Source organism: Patiria miniata, unplaced genomic scaffold (genome assembly GCF_015706575.1).
Source record: "Patiria miniata isolate m_02_andy unplaced genomic scaffold, ASM1570657v1 HiC_scaffold_28, whole genome shotgun sequence".
NCBI lineage: Eukaryota > Metazoa > Echinodermata > Asteroidea > Valvatida > Asterinidae > Patiria > Patiria miniata.
Window position 1 is genome coordinate 6,654,045 of NW_024037067.1, and position 20,653 is coordinate 6,674,697.

At 40.3% G+C, this 20,653-nt stretch overlaps 1 protein-coding gene and 1 long non-coding RNA gene across 4 annotated transcripts in view; both read left to right on the top strand.

The window, feature by feature from the left end:
- Positions 1–827: 827 nt before the first annotated feature.
- Positions 828–2,818, top strand: LOC119734708. The gene is made up of 3 exons (XR_005272101.1): positions 828–1,059; positions 1,181–1,251; positions 1,665–2,818. It is a non-coding gene; the product is annotated as an uncharacterized LOC119734708 (long non-coding RNA).
- A 3,571-nt stretch (positions 2,819–6,389) lies between these two features.
- The window catches only part of LOC119734831 (mannosylglucosyl-3-phosphoglycerate phosphatase-like), a 66,944-nt gene continuing 52,680 nt past the window's right edge, over positions 6,390–20,653 (top strand). The window contains exons 1-2 of one of the 3 annotated variants that reach the window (XM_038208405.1): positions 6,390–6,459; positions 15,602–15,825. In XM_038208405.1, coding sequence (XP_038064333.1) covers positions 15,735–15,825 — 91 coding nt within the window. In that variant the 5' untranslated portion in view covers positions 6,390–6,459; positions 15,602–15,734. Of the gene's footprint in view, positions 6,460–10,037; positions 10,057–13,692; positions 13,888–15,601; positions 15,826–20,653 lie in introns of those variants that run through there. The other 2 variants (XM_038208407.1, XM_038208406.1) reach the window with 2 other exon arrangements.

Below are 20,653 nucleotides of genomic sequence, written 5' to 3' on the forward strand. Positions count from 1 at the left end.
TCTTCGGGAGATTTAAATCTCTTGATCGCTGAGAATAAATCTTTTTTTAAAAATCGACCATTATAACCCGTCGGTACGTATTCTAGATTTTGTTCGTCTACAATCTGTTTGAGCTCATGTAGTGTCTTTTTCTCAAGCGTTTAAATTTACTCTCTTCAGCCCTTATGGCTTTAATATAGTCTCGACGAGTATAATTTTCTCGTTCATCGATCTCTATATTATTTTGATCAACGTAACTCTTCAATGCAGCTTTAACCCACCGCGAATAGCCTTTAGGTGATGGCTTTGAGTTGGTCTCCATTTAATATATAGAGATATTATCTCTTCAAATATGGACTAGATAATATTTTTTTTATTTTATTTTTTTTGAATAAAACCAAAATGTTTATCCACTGACATCAGAATTAGACTCGGGAATAAAGAGGGCCAACTTTGAATTACAAGTACATTGAAAGTGAGTTGACACTATTCGAGAGTGCATGAGAATGCAGATGAATAGATTTTGAGCGCTCAAAATCTATCAGGCTTGAAATGGGAATTTTCTGGTACATGTACGCACAATTGTGTGTTGGAAAACACCCATTGCACAATTGTGTGTTGTGTAAACCCCAGTTCTAGTAAACTGTTTGATTAGTCATGATCATCACAGTGTTTCATAGTAATGACGTAGTTTATTTTTTGTTGTAGTTTTCGGAAACAGGAGAATATTACACAATGCACAATTGTGTGTTGTGTAAAACCCCAGTGACGTAGGTTATTTTGGTTGTTGTTTCCTGAAATTTGAGAATATTACACAATGCACAATTGTGCAAGGTGTTATAGTCTCGAATTGGAATTTTCTAGAGATTTCCAAAATTGCAACCACTTATGAAACACTGTGATGATCATGACTAATCATTTTTTTGGTTATATAAGTAGACAAATGAACAGTCCTGCCATTCAACAGACATTCTACCCAGCAGATAGACGTTCATCAGCCTAGCAGCATCAACAACTGCAGTAAAAATACAGAGCAGTAATATCTACACTTGTTTTAATCAAGCAACCCCCACTGAAAAGGTAAACTATAAGCTTTGTTTTTCACTAGAATTTTTAATAAAAGTATGCGAGGGAGCTGTACAGTACGTAACAAAGTTTTAAAGTGAACTTTTAACTGTTTAAATTATTATTATTTTTTCAGATTCCTAAAAGAGGAATTGAGACACAACGTGAAACCCAGCAATCCAAACAAGTTGTCTGCACCATCGAAAGGTAAACATAAATATTCACCCTTGACTAGTGTGGTATATTCCCCGTAAATTGTATGAAAAGTACTCACAATAATCGGAAGAAAACGACACAATTTTGCAGTAGCGCGTACAAGACTCACGTTCCACACAACAACCTTTTACTAAGTACAATTTCAACCCTGGAGGGCACTATCACACAAATGCATGTCGACTAGATTTTTGAGGAAGGATATGAGCAGTTGCAGAGCACATAACAATTTTTGTAAATAACTTTCAACTTTTTAGTATTTGTATTTTTTCCGATACAACAGCAATCATGACTACTATTTGTAACAAAAGGTTGTCTGAATACTACATCAAAATTACCATTTCATAAAACGGATGAAAATATATATATGCCACTTTATTTATTATTTTTTCGTTCTCTCGTTTTAGAAACACTATGGAGATTCCAAGGCAGACCATTGGCATAACTCACGTTGAGGAGGGTCTAAACGAGGCTAACGGAATCATTTCCTCGTTCAGCGACTGGTGTGTTGTGGGATTCGTTCAATGCTTACAGGTAGTAGCACAGGCAAAAGAACTGATAGCGACTCCACAGTTTAATGATCACGTTGAAGCCCTTCAGCGTCGTTTTCGTAATCCACCACCACTCCCCATTTTAGAAGTACACATTGATGAACCTGAAGATGAGCAGCCTCGAGTACCAAAGAAAAACCCTGTAAATCACCAAGAAATCTATGAAAAAATAAAAACCCGTTATGAGCCATGGCGGCAACCAGTAAATGAGGATATTCCAGCTGTACCTGTAAATCAACGCCATAGTTTAAGTTATTTAGAAACATGTATCAAAGACTGTAATAAATTATACAAAAATGGGGAAAACAGGGTTTTGTTAAATGCAGCAAGGTTTGGGGAATGGTTAGAAGTGTCGTTTCAAACATTTCGAGAAGATAAGAAAAGGGGAGGGTACTTTCGCCAAAATTCGATTTATGGTTAAAAAACAATTGCGGCATTTGGGAAGAAGTGGGCAAAAGTATTGAGAGAATTTTACGATCTAACAAAGGATTATCCCCAATTAATTTACTGCCGCCTACCCTTAAGTTTTTTCCGAAAAAACAAAAAGCATATAGTGAATTTTTTTAGCATACACGACAAGGAAGGTAGAAAATGGGGACACCGATTAGATTGCAAATGCAAACATTGTGGCCCCTTGTAAATAAGATATTTAACCATTAGCACAATGTCTGGATGTCAGTGGTCTCGAAAAGAGCATTTTGTATGAAAAACTAAAATGTGCTAGACAATTATTTAAACAGAACTCTGACATCATGCTTACGAATAAAATTTGTTTGACAAAGAAAAGGGAACTGGCAGTTCCCTTTAGTTCAATAGAACTAGTGATGACATCATGCTTATGAAAAAAATTTGTTTGACAAAGAAAAGGGAACTGGCAGTTCCCTTTAGTTCAATAGAACTCTGACATCATTTTTTGATCTATATTTATTATATTATATATTGTTAAAGTTATATGTTTTAATGGTAAAGTCAGCCGTTTTTAATAAAGTGAAAAACTCAGACATGTAAACCTAAGAAAACGTTGTATATCTATTTATTTATAAGTATTGATAGAGGGCGCCACCAGTTGCTGTGAGTCTGTGTAAAGATCTCCAAGACGGCGAAAGATATTAGATAGTAAGAGCCTGGTCTGGTGCCTAGACAGAGGGAAATATGGGGTTTGTCGCCGTACCCCCCCCCCCCACTTATAATATAACAACTCGGAGAGAGAAGAGATATATTTGGGGAGCTAGAGGGGGAGATTATTTGGGGAAGGGGGATCTATTTTGGGGGAGGGGGATCTATTTTGGGGAAGGGTCATTTGGAGGGGAGGGGGTAATTAAGGAGGGAAAGATAATGGGATTTGGAATAGTGCCTGTCCATCTCCCTACTTCTCATGTAGTGGGGGAGACGACACCAGCCTGGCCAACCCAGGAGGTACACACTTGGGTCTTAATAGTAGGGTTGATCGCTTTCAGGTGACTCACAGTGTAGCACTGCTGTGACTGGTCAAGAGCATCGGTCAATGTCTTCTCTATCGCGGTAAAGCATGTGTGTTGATATGCTATACACTGCTGGTCGTCAGCATATGAAGCGCTTTGCGAGCGAGTCTGTCGGTTGGTAGCTTGTATAGATGTTGTACAGGAGAATACAAGCACACTCCCTTAGGGGAGACCGTTCCTTTGAAGACGTCGTACTCTACTCTGCCATTGAATTCTACAAAGAAACGATAATTCTTCAGTAGAACACCAATAAACTGGGTAAGGGTCAGGTCTGCCGTCATGTCCAGGATCTTCTGAAGGAGTTGGCAATGGTTAACAGTGATATAGGCAGCTGTAAGATCAACAAAGACAATGCCGGTGATCTATTTTTTTCTGCGGGAAGCCGTCCTCAATGTACAAATGGACTGAGTGAGGTTTAGAAGCTGTCCAGTTGTAGATTTGCCGGGACGGAAGCCTGCCTGCCTGTTCCTGTATGTTTCTCAATGAAGAGGCAAGACAGTTGAGGAGGAAATGTTTCAGCAACTTGATTGTGTGACCGCACTTGACTTTTTTGGGTCAAACTAACCGAGACTATTTAGAAGGGATTTGGGACTATAAGTTTTGACCTGCAGTGGGTCTTTCCCAGGTTTTAGGGGGCGATTACCTTTGATTTTTGCCACACTTTAGGTATTGTTTGTGTGGCGAGGCAGGTGTTGAAGAGCTGGAGTAACCAATTTGAGTCGTTTGATCCAAGATGTTTCAGTTCTTCGGTGAAAATGTTATCCAGTTTGGTTGCTTTCGTGTTCTTTATTTATGCCAGTCGCAAGTTTATTAGCAGAGAAGGATTTGATGAAGCCAAGGTCGATGGCGGGGTCTTTCTGGCGGAGCTTGCGTTTCGGTCGCTTTACCATTTAATAGCAGTTGTTGTGGGCTATTTGGTTGGCAGTGATGTTACAATGCTGTTTACTAGGCTCTGTGCGGTCATTGCTGAGCTTTTTGATTATACTCCAGGCTTGGAGGCCATATTGGCTTCTTGGCCATATTGGTGGTTACCACAGGGGTTTGCCACAAGCTTAGATAACAGAAGCTGTTCTGATATGGCTGTTATTAATTCCTCCCCAGCTGAGATGGTATCGACAGCAAGAGGGTCGTTTTCATACAGGCGTTTGTATTTCCTGTAAACGGCAGCCCCTAGAGATGTTCTTGCACCACCACATCAACAAACCGATGTCATAGTTATCGGGGGTTGGATCAATGTCAGCTAGATGGTGTTTGAGCTCATTGGTGAAGCCTTCCCAGTTGGCCTTACTATAAAGTTGAAACGGCGGCGGAATGGAATTGTTGCGGAGAGACAGCAGCAGTCACTTTGATTCCAATAGGGCGACGTCGGGTCTTTGGAATGGGGTCAAGGACCATCTTGTTGGTCGAGGCGATATTATTTATCGCCTCGACCAACCTTTATTATAAGCGAGGCGATATTGTGGCTCACAAAGGCTAGAGCAGGAATGAAACTTTATCTCCAGCTTCCACAGTGGAAAGACTTCGGCCTCCATTGTCGAAAGACTTATCGGCAGTTTCGCATTGCAGGCTCAGTTGACTTGCTAGCTTCGGCCAGCGATTCCAAAGCGTCGCCGTCTGTGGTGGAATGGTAGCCAATGATGCTGCTGTGGCTATTAAATCCCCGATAATTATGCCCGGCTTTAACTGTTTTGTGGATTGTGGCGGTGGCATTAGGAAGGGGCGTCCGGGTGGTTTGTAGACAGATGTTATGATGACAGATGTCAGAACTTTGATGTTCTGGTCATCGGATATGGAAGTTGACTGGATGACAGTCCCAGTTTTGACCCCCCCCCAAAAAAAAACCCCAACGCACTCCCTTACTTCTCGTTGGGGCGCTCTGACATCATTGTCAGTGTCACACCATGAATTTTTGGTCTGTTGTTGAGACTACGGTGCATTTCTTGCAGGCAAAGGACACCGCACTTGGTGTTCTTGCAGATATTGGCAAGAAGGTAGTCTTTGGTTGTCCATGTCCCCTCAAAGTTAGCAGATATTACTGTTAGCGCCGGCCTTAACAAAGGCCTCCGGGAGTCCACTGCTGTGCCCTGCTGTGGGTGGGGTGGAGATGACATCTGGAATTTGGAGAGACATCTGGAATTTGGGGAATCATCTTCTTCCTCCGTCGATGTTAATCAGATGAACAGCTCGTTGGTTGAATTGTTTTTGTTTCGTTGGTTGCAGTGGCACTGGGACTAAGAAACAGGAAATACCATTGGCACCAATAATAGCCAATACCCTCAGCGGCGCCTCCACAGATGCAGGCTTCCATGCTTTCACTGGAGCTAAGCAGACGGGCAAGTTTACGATGAAGGGCAAGCTTTATTGTTGGCAGGCACTAAATTAGTGTTCTGCTGAGGTGTTATCTGCCTTTGCTGCGTTGGGAGCTACCTGCAAGCTGACAGCCGCAACAGAAGGAGGCATCAAGGCATTTGTATGCCAACCTGTCACGTTACTCGAGTGACGACGATGATGAGGGGGATGATCCTTCAATTTAGTTCTGACACTGCAGCAGTTTGTACTGCTGCTATGGTCGGCCATGGACAGAATCCTTTATAAACATTAGACAGATGAACATGTGTCTGCTGGAAGATCTAAACGTGTATGTACATGTATGTAATGTTCCAGCAAAAGATGTCATGTTAATATTTAAATAGTCGAAAATATGTTGATGTTTTACTGGAAAATTCAGCTGTTTATACTCCACACACTAACAGGACTTTAAAGACGCATGTACTTAGTATAAGAAGCATTATTAAAAACCCCAAAGGGGTAAATGGATACTTAATGAATACTTAAGCTCCGCTTTCTAACACCATGTTGTGTGCATTTTGACCCGTTTTGGGGTATATTATGGAAAATAAGATTAAGGTATCAGAAAATGGTCAGAAAAAAATGGCAACATCATTTTTTTGTAAGTTAAAACATCCCAGAAGATGGTCCAACCTATTGCCAAAAATTAACATTTCATGCCAACGGAAGTACATTGGCCCCCCACTTGAAAGTTTGTCAAAAAGTTAGACCTAAACAAAACTGGGCACGTGAGGGCGCTGTGCTACTTTCTTTTGCGAATCCGATGTTTACTTTCTCATCCATCACTTCAGCGACGACTCGACTCATCATCAACAGATTTAGTGAGTTCAATTCAATTCAATTCACTTTATTTTCAACGTAAAAGAAGACAATCAGAGTTAAATGTATACAAAATATGTGGATGGGGATCCGTAAAAAGCAATGCTTGTCGAGTAGAGATCCCGGACCCCAGTTGCAATACAAAAATTTACAAGTTACACACACAACAACAATGTCACAAACAACACAACACATAGGATTGGTTGCCATATTATCGCGGTACTTATCACGTTTCTCGTTCGGAATAGAGATTGCCCACTAACCTTCCCGAATTGTCCTGTCTTTTGTGTAGTATAACTCTTCCTTTTCAAATTGATATAAAAAAAATCCTTCGGTGGTGTGGTGTATTCCGTGTACGATGCCTGTGGAAATTACGGTGGCCCACAACTGTCACGGCAAAAGCAAAAGCGCCACGGCAAGCGCAAAAGCGCCGCGGCAAGCGTAACAGCGCCGCGGCAAGCGCAACAGCGCCACGGCAAGCGCAAAAGCGCCACGGCAAAAGAAAAAGCGCCACGGCAAAACAAAAAGCGCCGCGGCAAAAGAAAAAGCGCCACGGCAAAACAAAAAGCGCCACGGCAAAAGAAAAAGCGCCACGGCAAAACAAAAAGCGCCGCGGCAAGCGCAAAAGCGCCGCGGCAAGCGCAAAAGCGCCACGGCAAGCGCAAAAGCGCCACGGCGAAAGCAAAAGCGCCACGGCGAAGGCAAAAGTGCCACGGGTTTATTGGGAAGGGGCGTAATCATACATGCCGCTACTACATCAAAAAATAAAATGGGAAGGAGAATGGCCGCCACCAGGAATTCTTATTAAGCACAGAATTTAATTCTTTGAGAAGTGATTTTATGGCTGAGAAAATAGCAAGGCCAAGGAAAACCGGTCAGGAAATAAATCGTCGATATTAATTTGTTGTAGGATAATTATTATTCCAAGAGAGTTGCTGCCGTGAATCAGAGTTTATCAAGGAGTGGGACTCGCTATCGGCACCATCAGGGCCGTTCCTCATTTCTTTACATTTCGTGGGATGCAAACAATTACAAGGACGGGAGGCTCTGTGAGCTGATGCATTTTTGAAAACTTTTTTTTCCCCTTCCGACTAGCATGCAGAGAAGAGTTCCGTTAATTTGAGCCTTTTTTCACAGGTGTGTATACCAGTGTAGGCACGAAAGTGAGCTGCCCAGAGTGTATGAGTTATTTTTTTTTTCTTTTTCAGTATATCATACACATCTATAGGAAGTCGATTAAGGCTCTCCTGCAGGGCTGCGGCAGTGGGGGGGGGGGGGGGGGGGGGGGGGGGGGGGGGGGGGGGGGGGGGGGTAAGGCTTGTCAACACGTAACTCGCCCGCGGGCCCATTAGGTTAGAAATTCCCAGAGAGCGGGAATTTCAAAACTCTTCGCTGAACGTTGCTTGCACTGACCGGTTTTCCTTGCTATTTTCTCAGCCATAAAATCACTTCTCAATTCATGGTGGCGGCCATACTCCTTTCCATTTAATTTTAGATGTAGTGGCGGCATGTATGATTACGCCCCTTCCCAATAAACACGACTGAGTTGAAGCCTAACTCACAAATCGAGAAATGGATCGTTCTATTAGACAGTTGCAACGCTTTCGACAGAGGAGGTTAGGTCGTGGATTTCATGTACGGAACGTAACACAGGCGAAGACTTTGGATATAGAATAAGAAAGAAAGAAATTAACTTAAAAAAGGGGGGGGGGGGTAAGGGAGAGACACTAAACAAAGGAGAAGTGTTATCGTTGAGATGCACAGTTCTAAGCTCTTCTATGAAAATTTGGTGGCTCTGAAAAGAGCCGTTTGCTTTGTTTCGAGTGAATACGGAACTATTTGATGCCGGAAACAAGCCCTCTTTCTGCCCTGCAGGCTGATTCTGCGATGATGTGGAAGACTTTCCACAGGGCAACTCATCATCGCTATCGCTAAGCATCATGAGGTCTTGTTCGGCTTGTTGGTTTCTTGAGCCGGGGGTGGGTGGGCCAATGAGTTCTAGGTTCTGAGTTAATTTCTTTCTTTCTTATTCTATATCCAAACTCTGGGCAGCTCAATTGTGTGCCTACACTGGTATACACACCGGTGAACTCATGGGCGTCGCCAGAATTTTTTCTAAAGGGGGCAAAACATATTTTTCCCAAAAAAATCTTGTATTTCTGAACAAATTCTCGATTTCTCAGTTTTAGACGGGGGCAGGGACATTTTGCCCCCCCCCCCCCAACTCATTCAATTTACACCACTATGACTTCGCGCCTCTTTTTCTTTTCTTTTTTTCTCTCAGTTTTTTCCCCTTCCTTTTTTGTGTGCTATTCCAGGGGGGGGAGCGCCCCCTTGCCCCCCTCGCGACGCCCATGGGTGAACTAAGTCTCAAATTAACGGAACTCTTCTCTGCATGCTAGTCGGAAGGAAAAAACTCTTCAAAAAAATGCATCAGCTCACAGAGCCTCCCGTCCTCGTAATTGTTTGCATCCCAAGAAATGTAAAGAAATGAGGAACGGCCCTGATGGTGCTGATAGCGAGTCCCACTCCTTGATAAACTCTGATTCACGGCAGCAACTCTCTTGGAATAATAATTATCCTACAACAAATTAATATCGACGATTTATTTCCTGACCGGTTTTCCTTGGCCTTGCTATTTTCTCAGCCATAAAATCACTTCTCAAAAAATTAAATTCTGTGCTTAATAAGAATTCCTGGTGGTGGCCATTCTCCTTCCCATTTTATTTTTTGATGTAGTAGCGGCATGTATGATTACGCCCCTTCCCAATAAACCCGTGGCACTTTTGCCTTCGCCGCGGCGCTTTTGCTTTCGCCGTGGCGCTTTTGCGCTTGCCGTGGCGCTTTTGCGCTTGCCGTGGCGCTTTTGCGCTTGCCGCGGCGCTTTTTGTTTTGCCGTGGCGTTTTTTCTTTTGCCGTGGCGCTTTTTGTTTTGCCGTGGCGCTTTTTCTTTTGCCGCGGCGCTTTTTGTTTTGCCGTGGCGCTTTTTCTTTTGCCGTGGCGCTTTTGCGCTTGCCGTGGCGCTGTTGCGCTTGCCGCGGCGCTGTTGCGCTTGCCGCGGCGCTTTTGCGCTTGCCGTGGCGCTTTTGCTTTTGCCGTGACAGTTGTGGGCCACCGTAGGAAATAGACATGCGCGGAGTGTGCGAACGGAGGTGGACTCCCTTATTATCGCGGTATGCGGGAAGTGGTTTTTATAATGATCTCAACTTTTTTATTCATAGTTAATGTTTGACCAAAACATCCCCTGAATAAAGTCTGATATTTTCCCTGTAAGTTCAAGTTGCTTAAAGACTATTATGTCTGCAGGATGATTTCTTAAGACCCTGCCCTAATTCCCCCGAAAGGAGAACACAACTCACTGAGGCAAGTCTACTGATTGGCGATTGGGGGTGCCATTCACTTTACACGGTGTGCCGTTTTATTTTTGTTAACGCACTTGATCCCGTAAATTTTTTTACGATTTCGCGGTGCAAATATCGTCCTTCGACTTCATTTTACATTTGCAGCTGAAGAATGGGAACCAGACAGTGGAACTTTCATGGAAAGAGCACCATTAAAGATTTATGTTAAAATAAAGATTGTACCTTTTAGCAGACACGGTGAGGGAAAATTTGCAAGTTTTGGAAAACGCTATTATTTATTAAAAATTGTTAAAAGTCCCGAAAGACACAACATTTTTTAACAGGGTTGGCAATTTTTTTGATTCAGAAAAATAAATAAAAAAAATCTGATTTATTTGATTTAAATCAGATTTATTTGATTCAAATCAGATTTTTTGATTTTTTTTAACTTTCAAAATATTGATATGTCTAAACATGTGTTTAAATCTCCCCATTCACCCTCGCACCCTCAATCCATCACAAAGGAGTTTACATGTTCCTATAATACCCAACATTGAATTGAATCAGTGATTTAAAAAAAATCAGTTGATTTCTTCTACATGTAGTCTACGTCATTGGTTCAATGGTACATTAATACTAAAGACACTTTAAAGGTGCATTGCTTGATTGATACAGCTGAGATACGTTGTGTGTGGATATGAATAAAAACTTGATTTATGGTACGTGTACATGGTATACAAAAAAAATATGACAGTTCTCAATGGGCATGTTGATTTCATAAATATGCTTCTAATTTCAAAACCGGAGGCACTGATCCTTGTGTAACTTATAGTGTTTGATTGATGGTCCAAGGTGGAGAACAGAAATCAGGCCTTGCACCTTTAAAAGGTTTTATACAAATCTCAATCTAAATTTGTAGGGAGAAACGTTAGGAAAAAGACTATCAATTGGGACTTTTAATACACCTCTTGATGGTTCATGTAAGACTACACCAGCACAGTTGATTCACAACATTACTGTAAACAGATCAAGGAATGATTAAAGCTACCGTGAGTGTGCTCTCTTTTAAAATCAAAAACTTTGAAGAAAAACTTTTAAACTCGAATCTTGACTTGATCAAAACAACAATTTGTGTAATTCTGCAAAACCTAAATTGAGTCGATGTTGATGAGTAGGGGTGTTTGAATGTGTTAACAACATCTTACACTTTGTAATTAAGTAGGTCAGTTGATTTAAATGATTAAAATGACCCTCAATCAATTGATTTTGCCAAAAATAAGATTTTACAAAAGAGTGATTTCAATCAGTGATTTTTATAAAAAAAACAGTTGATTTAAATCGCAATTTAAATCAGTGATTTAAATCAACGTGATTTAAATCAGCCAACCCTGTTTTTTAATCGTTCTTTTTATACAACTCGGCAAAAAGTCCTTAATGACTGGTGAACTGGATAAAAATCGCCACTTCAAGGAGTTTTGGCAACGCCAAAAAAAAAATTTCCCTTGCCCCGATAATAGGGATGCGGCGATAATAGGGAGTCCGACTAAGTGTTGCAGCGTAACTAGGAATCAACGGATTTGTAAATTTGGTGCGCCGAAACTAGGACTTTCAATTTCGGTATCGCATTTGTAAATCCGGTGCAGTACCGCCTCGGCCTCGTTCACGAACATAACATGGCACGGACGGTAAAACAAGGATTATTGGCTGTTTCGGCACTTTTTGCCGAAACAGCCTTTGTTTTCGTTAAGATTTTAATTTTTTTAGCTGTTTCGGTGACACACCGAAACAGCTCTTGTTTTCGTTAAGATTTTTGGCTTTTTCGCAATATTTGCGAAAAAGCCTTTGTTTTTGTTCTCATTTTTTTTTTTTAGCTGTTTCTGTGACCCACCAAAACAGCTCTTGTTTTCGTTCAGATTTTTTTTGTGGCTTTTCCGCAAAGTGCGGAAAAGCCTTTGTTTTTGTTCTGGTTTTTTTTTTTTTGGCTTTTCTGCAAAGTTGCGGAAAAGCCTTTGTTTTTGTTCTTTTTTTTTTTTGCTTTTCCGCTTAAAAGCTATTTATGCTATGTTTGTCCTTTGCAGTCACTTTTTAGAGTGTTTAATACAGTTAAAGGTTGTTTACAGTGCTTAGAATAATTCCAAAAATAAAGCTCTTTCACATTCATATGCCCTGCGATGACGTCATCTTGAAAATCCTTCTCAATGCACATTTTGTGCAATTGTGGAAGTAGAATAAAATTATAAATATTAAAAAAATCATTAAAAAAATCAACCGATGACGTCATGGTGACGTCATTTCCTATTTTTGTTTATTCTAGTGCCATTATCTACCTACCCACCAAGTTTCATGACGATCGGACCTTCCCTTATATCCGTTTCAAAAATCAAAATTCAAAAATTCATATAAAATCACATGATGTCGTCATCATGACGCCACCTCCAGTTTCACCTATAACACATCCCGGTCTACCTACAAACCAAGTTTCAACCCAATCGGACTTACAGTTCTGTAGATATAGTACTTCAAAATATGCACATTTGTGATGACGTCAGGTGATGACGTCATATGCTTAATTTGAATGATGTATGACAAAGTTTAATGCCAAAAGTGGCGTGTACTAAAATTGTGTACAAAGTCTATGGGATTTTGCATGGAACAAAAAGAAGAAAGAAAAAAAAAAAAAAAAAAAATCAGAACAAAAAGAAAGGCTTTTTCGCAAATTGCGAAAAAGCCAAAAATAAAAAATAAAAACTTTAACAAAAACAAAGGCTATTTTGGCTGGTTGCCGAAACAGCCAATTAGATCAAAGCCAGCACTTGTTTTGTTGGGCAAATTACTTACAACATCAATTATTTCTTCTTCTGTAACAGGAGATAAAAAAAATAAATTACAGTTTTGATTTGAGACCGCGCGAAAAAAGAAAAAAAATTAAAATTGCTACCGTCAGCTAAACCTAAAGTTTTTGATAGCCTACGTGATTTATTAATCGAAGACGTCTGATCGGTGAGTAAATGTTCATAATATTACCTAGAAATACAATCTAAGGTATCTCCTAGGCAAGGAAGAATATCAACTTCGTTATTAACGACAAATGTAGGAAAGAGGGATCAGGTTTTTCACTTTTTCAATGTTTGTGCATAACCCTTAGTCGTGTTGGGCGCGTGGGCTGGGCGTGATCGATTGATAGCACTGCGCTATCGCATCGGTCAATCGTGACGGTTAGCTCGAACTTTGTGTGCCTTAAAAAAAAACCAGGAGTAACTATAGAATGCAGGGCCACATCGGAATTTTTTTTTTGTAGTTGGATGCGATGTGAGGAGTGGGGTTGTTGAATAGAATGGCACTCTTTTGAGAACGAAGCAACGCAGGTATATGAGATTACTACGGGTATGAACGTAGATGTGTAACAAAATATAGAGGGCGGCATAAAGAGTGAATGGGCATGAAGCAAATTGTGATGAATAGAGGACACTGTAGAGAGTGAATTATTGACGTTGAATTACACATGAATTATAGTACTTGGAATTAATACCGAGTGAGACGGCTTGGGATGCCATGGATGCGTGGATGCGCAGATGCGGGGTGGATGGGCATGAAGTAATCAATAGAGGGCGCTTTATTTACCCCAGGACCCTCTACTTTATTTACCCTAGGACAGGACCCTCTACTTTATTTCCCTATCTAAAACCAACCCCAACCTACACACTCATTCCGCCTTGGATGCGTGGATGCGCGGATGCGTGGTGGGCATGAAGTAAATTTTAATCAATAGAGGCGCTTTATTGGATGCGCGGATGCGTAGATGCGGGGTGGGCATGAAGTAAATTTTAATCAATAGAGGGTGCCTTATTGGATGCCTGAATGCGTGGATGCGCGGATGCGGAGTGGGCATGAAGTAAGTTTTAATCAATAGAGGGCGCTATAGAAAACCGACTGCGCATCCATGCAGCCATGGATGCGCGGATATAGAATGGAGTGGCCCTGTATTCTATGGTTGTACAATAACGGGGAGCAAAAAACCCCAGAGCCGTGAATTAAGAAGAAAAGGTGTTCGACTGGTGGCAGCATGATCGACCGACATTACCGATGCAGGTATACCCCGATGCGATATAGCATCACGATCGATCAATAGCGCAGTGGGATTGACCCATCAAACAGATCGACCGATCGCGCTCAACAAAAACAATTTATAAATTATAGCGCATTACTCAAGCTATTGTGTGGCCAATTAATATGGCCCTCTTTAAAAGGGCACTAGGTCCTTCAAGTCCTTTAATGAAGGTCATTCATTGCAAGTCCCTACTTGACCCAAGACTAATGACTAAAAGTAAAACATGTGTAAAAGTGACTTTTTGTTTTCTTATTAATACTAGGCTGTATAGGGGCCAGTATATACACAATAGTACAATATTCATACATCATGACATTGTTCCTAAGGCCTGATCCGACCGTATCATGACCGTTATCGGTAGGCCTATATGTTAAAGTTGAGGTTAAGTTTTTGAGAAAAAAAATTTGCATGGATTTTGATGAAACTTGGATGTAGTGTCCCTTGGGTGGGAAGACATTACTGAGGTGAAAGGCAGGATTGGCTGATAAAAATCACTTTGATTTAAATCACTGATTTAAATATTTTTTTTAATTCACCGTTAAAATCAGTGTTTTGTAAATCTTATTTTTTAAATTGAATTCACTGATTCCAGTTACATGTAATTACAAAGCGTAAGATGTTGTTAACACATTCAAACACCCCTACCTCATCAGCATTGACTCAACTTGCATAGGTTTTGCATAATGACCCAAAATCATTGTTTTGATCAAAGTCAAGATCTGAGTTTAAAAGTTTTTCTTCGAAGTTTGAATTTCAAAGACAGCACACTCACGTTTGCTTTAATGATACCTTGATCTGTTGATAGAAAAATTGTGAATCAACTATGCAGGTGAAGGCTTACCTGAACCATCTAAAGGTGTATTAAGTCCAATTTATTGATATTCTTATTATGATACTTTATTGATGTTCTGCACCTTGTATGAAGGACCATCAATCAAACACTTTAAGTTACACAAGGATCAGTGCTGCCAGTTTTGAAATTAGAAGCATTTTTATGAAATTAACGTGCCCATGGAGAACTGTACTCATATTTTTTTGTATGTACGCTGTACACGTACCATAAATCACGTTTTTCATTCATATCCACACACAACATAATATCTCGGCTGTATTTATCAAGCCACTTCAGAAAATAGGCTGTTGCCGGATTGGTCGATAGAACTAGATTCACAACATACACATGCTGTATTGAAGAAAATAATATCATATTATTAATTAATATTTTATTAACACCCCCCCCTCCGCTCTGAGCCTCATGTATTTGTGTACACACAATTTGTACGGCTCAAAAGTTTCCCTGGAAAGAGTTTACACTCATTAATTGTCACATGAAAAGGTCGGGTGTGTTATCTTTTAATTAGAGGAAGTTGGATAGTATTCTCTAATCGTTGCGTGTGACCACCCCACACGACTTGCAACTGAGACATACTGTAACCACTCAGTCTCGTGTCTGGATGAATTGCTTCAAAGCTCACAGTTTTTAAAAGGTGAAAGTTTAACCTTTTTAAACTGCAGTGCTTTACTTACATGCGTTTCTTGAATTATGAGTTTAAGTCCTTTATTGTTTTGACTTATTGGCTTCGCCTTGGGTGCTACGCGCCCCTCGGGTGTTAAAAACACCACATCCCACATCACAGCAGTCAACAATTATTACCTGTATGTTCCATGAATATCCATAAATTCTTGACACTGCAGACACCTGCACACACCATGGCATTTATAATGTAGCAACAGTGATGAGAGAATGGGCCGTCCGTACAGTCACACAATGAGAGGCAGTAGGGACTACAGTCGTTGATTGCCTGCCGCTGGGAGGGAAGGGCCGGATATGGGCACTACCTGCTCCTTTGGGTCCACGGCCGTCAAACATCAGGATGAAGAGGTCGTCAGGTGGAGAGGCCATGTGCTCTATGGCAATGGTGAGCTTTGGTTACAAATATTCATCTTTGCTTGATGTCCCTGTGTGCCAGGGCAAACTATAGGCAAGTAATAGTGCATGAAAGTCCTGGTACCAAAACCCTGTGGTACCAAATACCCTGTGAAATCATTCTGCCTGAATTGGTATCATTCGATCATTGAAGGTGTTCTAAGAAAAATGTGCCAATGTGCTTAGTTTGTAGGTGCGTCGGCAACAGAGTTCAGTTACAAGACCCCAAAAATTGTGCATACATTTTCTCTGTTTTCAGGAATATTATCCACTGAGCTAAAACTTCAACAAGTTAGTGGTAACACTTACAATGTAAATGCACCAATCATAAGATTTTGGGCAATTTTGTTGCTTCAAATGAAAACAATGTACAAAACGCTAATGTTCCCTTGTAACTTTAGAAGTGAACTTATAAGTAGTACTTGTAATAGCAGCTTACAGCAGTTGTTCCCGATGTACGATACATGCCAAGCTATATAGCTAGTGCAAGATTGGTGTCTGATTGTACTGCATACAATTTATCAGACTCGCACCAAGAAACTATCATTAGATTAACACCAGTGCAGACCATGCAACAGTTTTGTACCCCCCCCCCCACCTCTCTCTCTCTCACAGAAGTATCATTTAGGGCCCGTCTCCATTCATATCCAGGACAAGTTCTGGACAAGGTGCGGTATATACTGCATTTGTCCCAGACATGTTCAGGGGAAATTTTTATTAGCAAACTGCTCGACTCACCAATTGCGGGAAGATTGCCGGGAAGTTCTTGCTCAGAATCCTGCAACTTATACCCGATGCAATGTCGGCAACTTGTCTGGAACTTGTCCCGGATATGAATTGAGATGGGCTCTTTATACTAACTTGTGAAACAAGACAGATTAGAACAGATTTTGCAAAGCCCTTCCATCTTTGGAGTTGCCCAACGACATCCACACATACATGTACCGGTACATGTACACGTGTACATACTGTACATGTACGTACATTTTGTGAACTGCTAATAATACAACACATAAAATAATTTTTTTGTCGCTTGAACTATCACCCCAGTATGCACACTGCTCAAAGCCCGCCTTTGGAAAAGTGATAGCATGCACTTTCCAGTGCTCAGTGTGCTGGGAAGGATTGCTAATGAATTCTTAACGAGTTACTGCCATGCATGATTGATCGCAGTAATAGTGGCCATTAATTTTAACCACCCAAGCTGACAAAAATCATTTCCAAGGTTAATTTTCTTGCTGTGGATTGAAAAGCGAGATAATTGTCTCCAGAACAGTGTAAATTGGTCATAAAGTATACGGTACATGTACATGTACATGTACAATTGAATGGATTACCTGGTCTTGAAAATCGTGTGTACATCTACATGTATGTGTAGAACCCTTTTTTTAATGACCGTTTTCCTTTTATCCACATAATATGTGAGGCGTTCTGGCAAAATGAGACGGAGCCGGGCACAGACCGTAGTGGAGAAAAATGCAAAAAAACCTGATTGGGGTTGATTTTTTTCGATATTCGGATTAATTCATTATTTGTTATCTTTGATATGTCTACTACACATGTGTTAAAAAGCTAACTAGTATGTAAATGTGGAATTCAAGTGTTTTTAAGGAAAAACAATTGGCATATTTCATTTTCACAACAAAACTCAAAACTTTAATGGCCTTTTTCTCATTATTATACTCATTTGACATGTCGTTAAATGCAAACTTTAAACAGCCTTATAACTTGTCAACGGAATGTCTGATTGAAATGCAACAAACAGTATTGTAAGGAGAATTTTATTCTCTTTCCTTATATCCATAAACCCTCACATGATTTCAACCTCTGCTCGGTTCTGTCTCATTTTGCCAGAATATATGTACATGTATTTTTCAGTTTAATTTCTCTTCTGCAGTTTTGAAAATGTTTGCTTCATGTTCTTTGTACATGTATAATGATTTGTGTTTTTTTTTGTTTTTTTGCATTCATAGAAGATTCAATGCATTTGATTTGTTAGTAGTAAGAAATACGGGAAGTGCTACAACATGTAGAATGAGAATTGACACACATTGTAAAATTTTGGTGAAGAATTTTGGTGAAGAAAACAATTCTTGTCACTTGGGGATTGTAGGCCCTACTGTTTTTTGGGCTACATGTACATGTAGCTACATGGATTTTAACAAAGGGAACCAGTCATCTATTGATGAATGGATGAAGTAGGAAAAAAACAATTAATAATGGATTATAAATGAAGAATGGGTCATTGGTTATTAAACTTAACACTTTGGTACATGTACTGGTACATCACACATTACTTGTGCATGTAAATTTGTATGGTGTGTACATACATGTGCATGTTTCCATATCAACCCGAGTACCATTTTCCCAAAAAAGAGAGACAATTAATGATGAAGTGCAGACCTGTGTGGTACATTTACTGTGTTCAGATAGTCAGTTGTCATGGCTGCGAGGTGAAACCTATTGTGACCAGTCTAATGAGGACTTTTTGAAGTATTCTGGATAAAAAGGATGAGTACAGATTCTCCATTGGAGAGGCCAGTGGGGGTGATCTCAGAGAATGAGATGGATTATCAGTCCAAGGGGGATGTAATCTATCCTTAATCCTTGAAGCTCAGACCGGAAAGCTATAGGGTTGCAGACCAGTAAATAAACTGCCATAGACCCCAATGATAAATGCCCCCACTTAAATTCAGGAAAAATACTCACAACTCTCCAAGGTATTCCAGACACACATCAAATAAAAGCTAGTTTCATCATCTTTCATTTTCTTTTCAATTTTCGGGGGGTTAACTGATGACTTTTAGGACAAATTTCCATCCGAAGATGATCACCCCTTAAAATGGTCCTGAAGCCCATCGCCATTTTGAAAAAACGACACCTACACTCCATTGCAAAATAGAGCGCTTTTAGGGCTCCAATTTTATCCAAACTGCTCAGAACTACAAGCTCACAGTCCTGTGCACGGCTTCCACCACATATTTTTTACAAACCCTCAAGTTCATGGACCACAATATGCTCAAATATAGCGAAGAATTTTAGGGCATGCAAATCGTGATTTGGCCTGCGTAGGCGATTTCGGACAGATTTACTGACCTGCAACCATAGACCATTATCATGTTGCGGCCATCGTGATTTTTTCCCATTCAAATCAATGTAACCAAAACGAGGCTGGAAGGAAAAGTAGTCTGGCTCCTTTTTGCACAAAAATCATTATCATTCAGTACTGTTATTGGGTACAGGGAACATGACTAAAATAGTGGCAGCATGATAAAGGTCTATGGCATAATAATGCACAGCATTTGCAAACATTACAAAACAAAACTAGAGGTTGTAGAAACAACCACACGGTGTTGGGCCATGGATTACCGCAAACTTTGCCACACACATCTACTCAAAATATGCATGTTTAAATCCATGTTTGACTTTTTCAACATGCCGCCAGAGGGCGCTCTAACATTTGATGACGTCACCTGTAAAAAATTTTACGCAAATTTCGCCACATACATCAAGTAATAATGCATTTTTCACTTTGTTAACCTGCCGCTAGAGGACGCTTTAACATTTTATGACATCACCTACAATATTAGGCAGACACTCACATCGTTGAAAGCAAATTTGTACCATGCCACACACATGGATCCTCAAAATGCATGTTTAAATCCATGTTTGAAGGAAGGGTCACATGATTTTGCACTTAATACCGAAAATTACCACCCTGCAATATTGTATCGATTGCCATAAAGAACAAAATCAAATCTGTAGCGGTTGATTTTACATTGATTTTCAAAGATTAAATCTAGAAATCTTTGATTGCTTGTAATACGATACTTGATGACATCATTGTGATGTCATTACCAGAAAGTTCAAGAGCTATGGTAACTGTGCTGTATATAGCCAAATCTGGGTCGCACTAAAAAGCGTCAACACATGACAGAAGCGTCAACACACCGTCAACACATCCAAAACACATTCTGAATTGACAAAAATGGTATATAATTGTAAAGCATAGAATAAAAGAGAATTTCCATTGGATTGAGTTTCCATTTCGTTGTTAAAAATATAGTATTTTCACGCGAAAAAATGACCTTTCATCTTGACTTCGCATAAAGCTTGGACTACACCATTTCAAGTAGGGGTGTGTAGGTAATGACATTATCTTGCCATAAACAAGAGAGGGATACCAGATCTGTGAGGACTGAGGATCGGAGTGTTGGATCATTATTTTTGTGAGTTGTATTTATGTTTCATTTACTTTATTGAAATGGACATCTTTTGGTATTGGCCGGCCGTGCCCTCTCTGTTGGTTTATTGTACAACGCTATCACCCTTTAGCTTAATGGTATGGTCCGCACTGCCACTGAGGCAACATGGCAGCCAATTTTGGAGCGGCACGGAGAGCGCAATTTTCAGACGTTTTATCTATTAATTTAAGCCAAAATCTTGTTTCTGTCCATACTGTATGGGTTACATACTGCTTTTGTCACTTTTAATGCATTTTGGATGTGTTGATGCTGTGTTGACGCTGTGTTGACGCTTTGGAGTGTGTTGACGCTGTGTTGACGCTTTTTAGTATGACCGCCAAATCTTGATTATATCTGGGCAATTCTTTGGTAACGGAATTACGCCCATTTGTCACTTTGTTACGGATTATTCTTTCCCAAGAAAAATATGTTCTATGCTAGGCAACTAATCTAAACATGGAAAGGGAGCCAAGACCCAATACAATTGATTGACCGCTAAAAAAAAAAATCCCACAATATAACCCTTTAAGGGGTGGAGCTTAATATCGGTAACGGAATTATGGACGGAGGACAAGC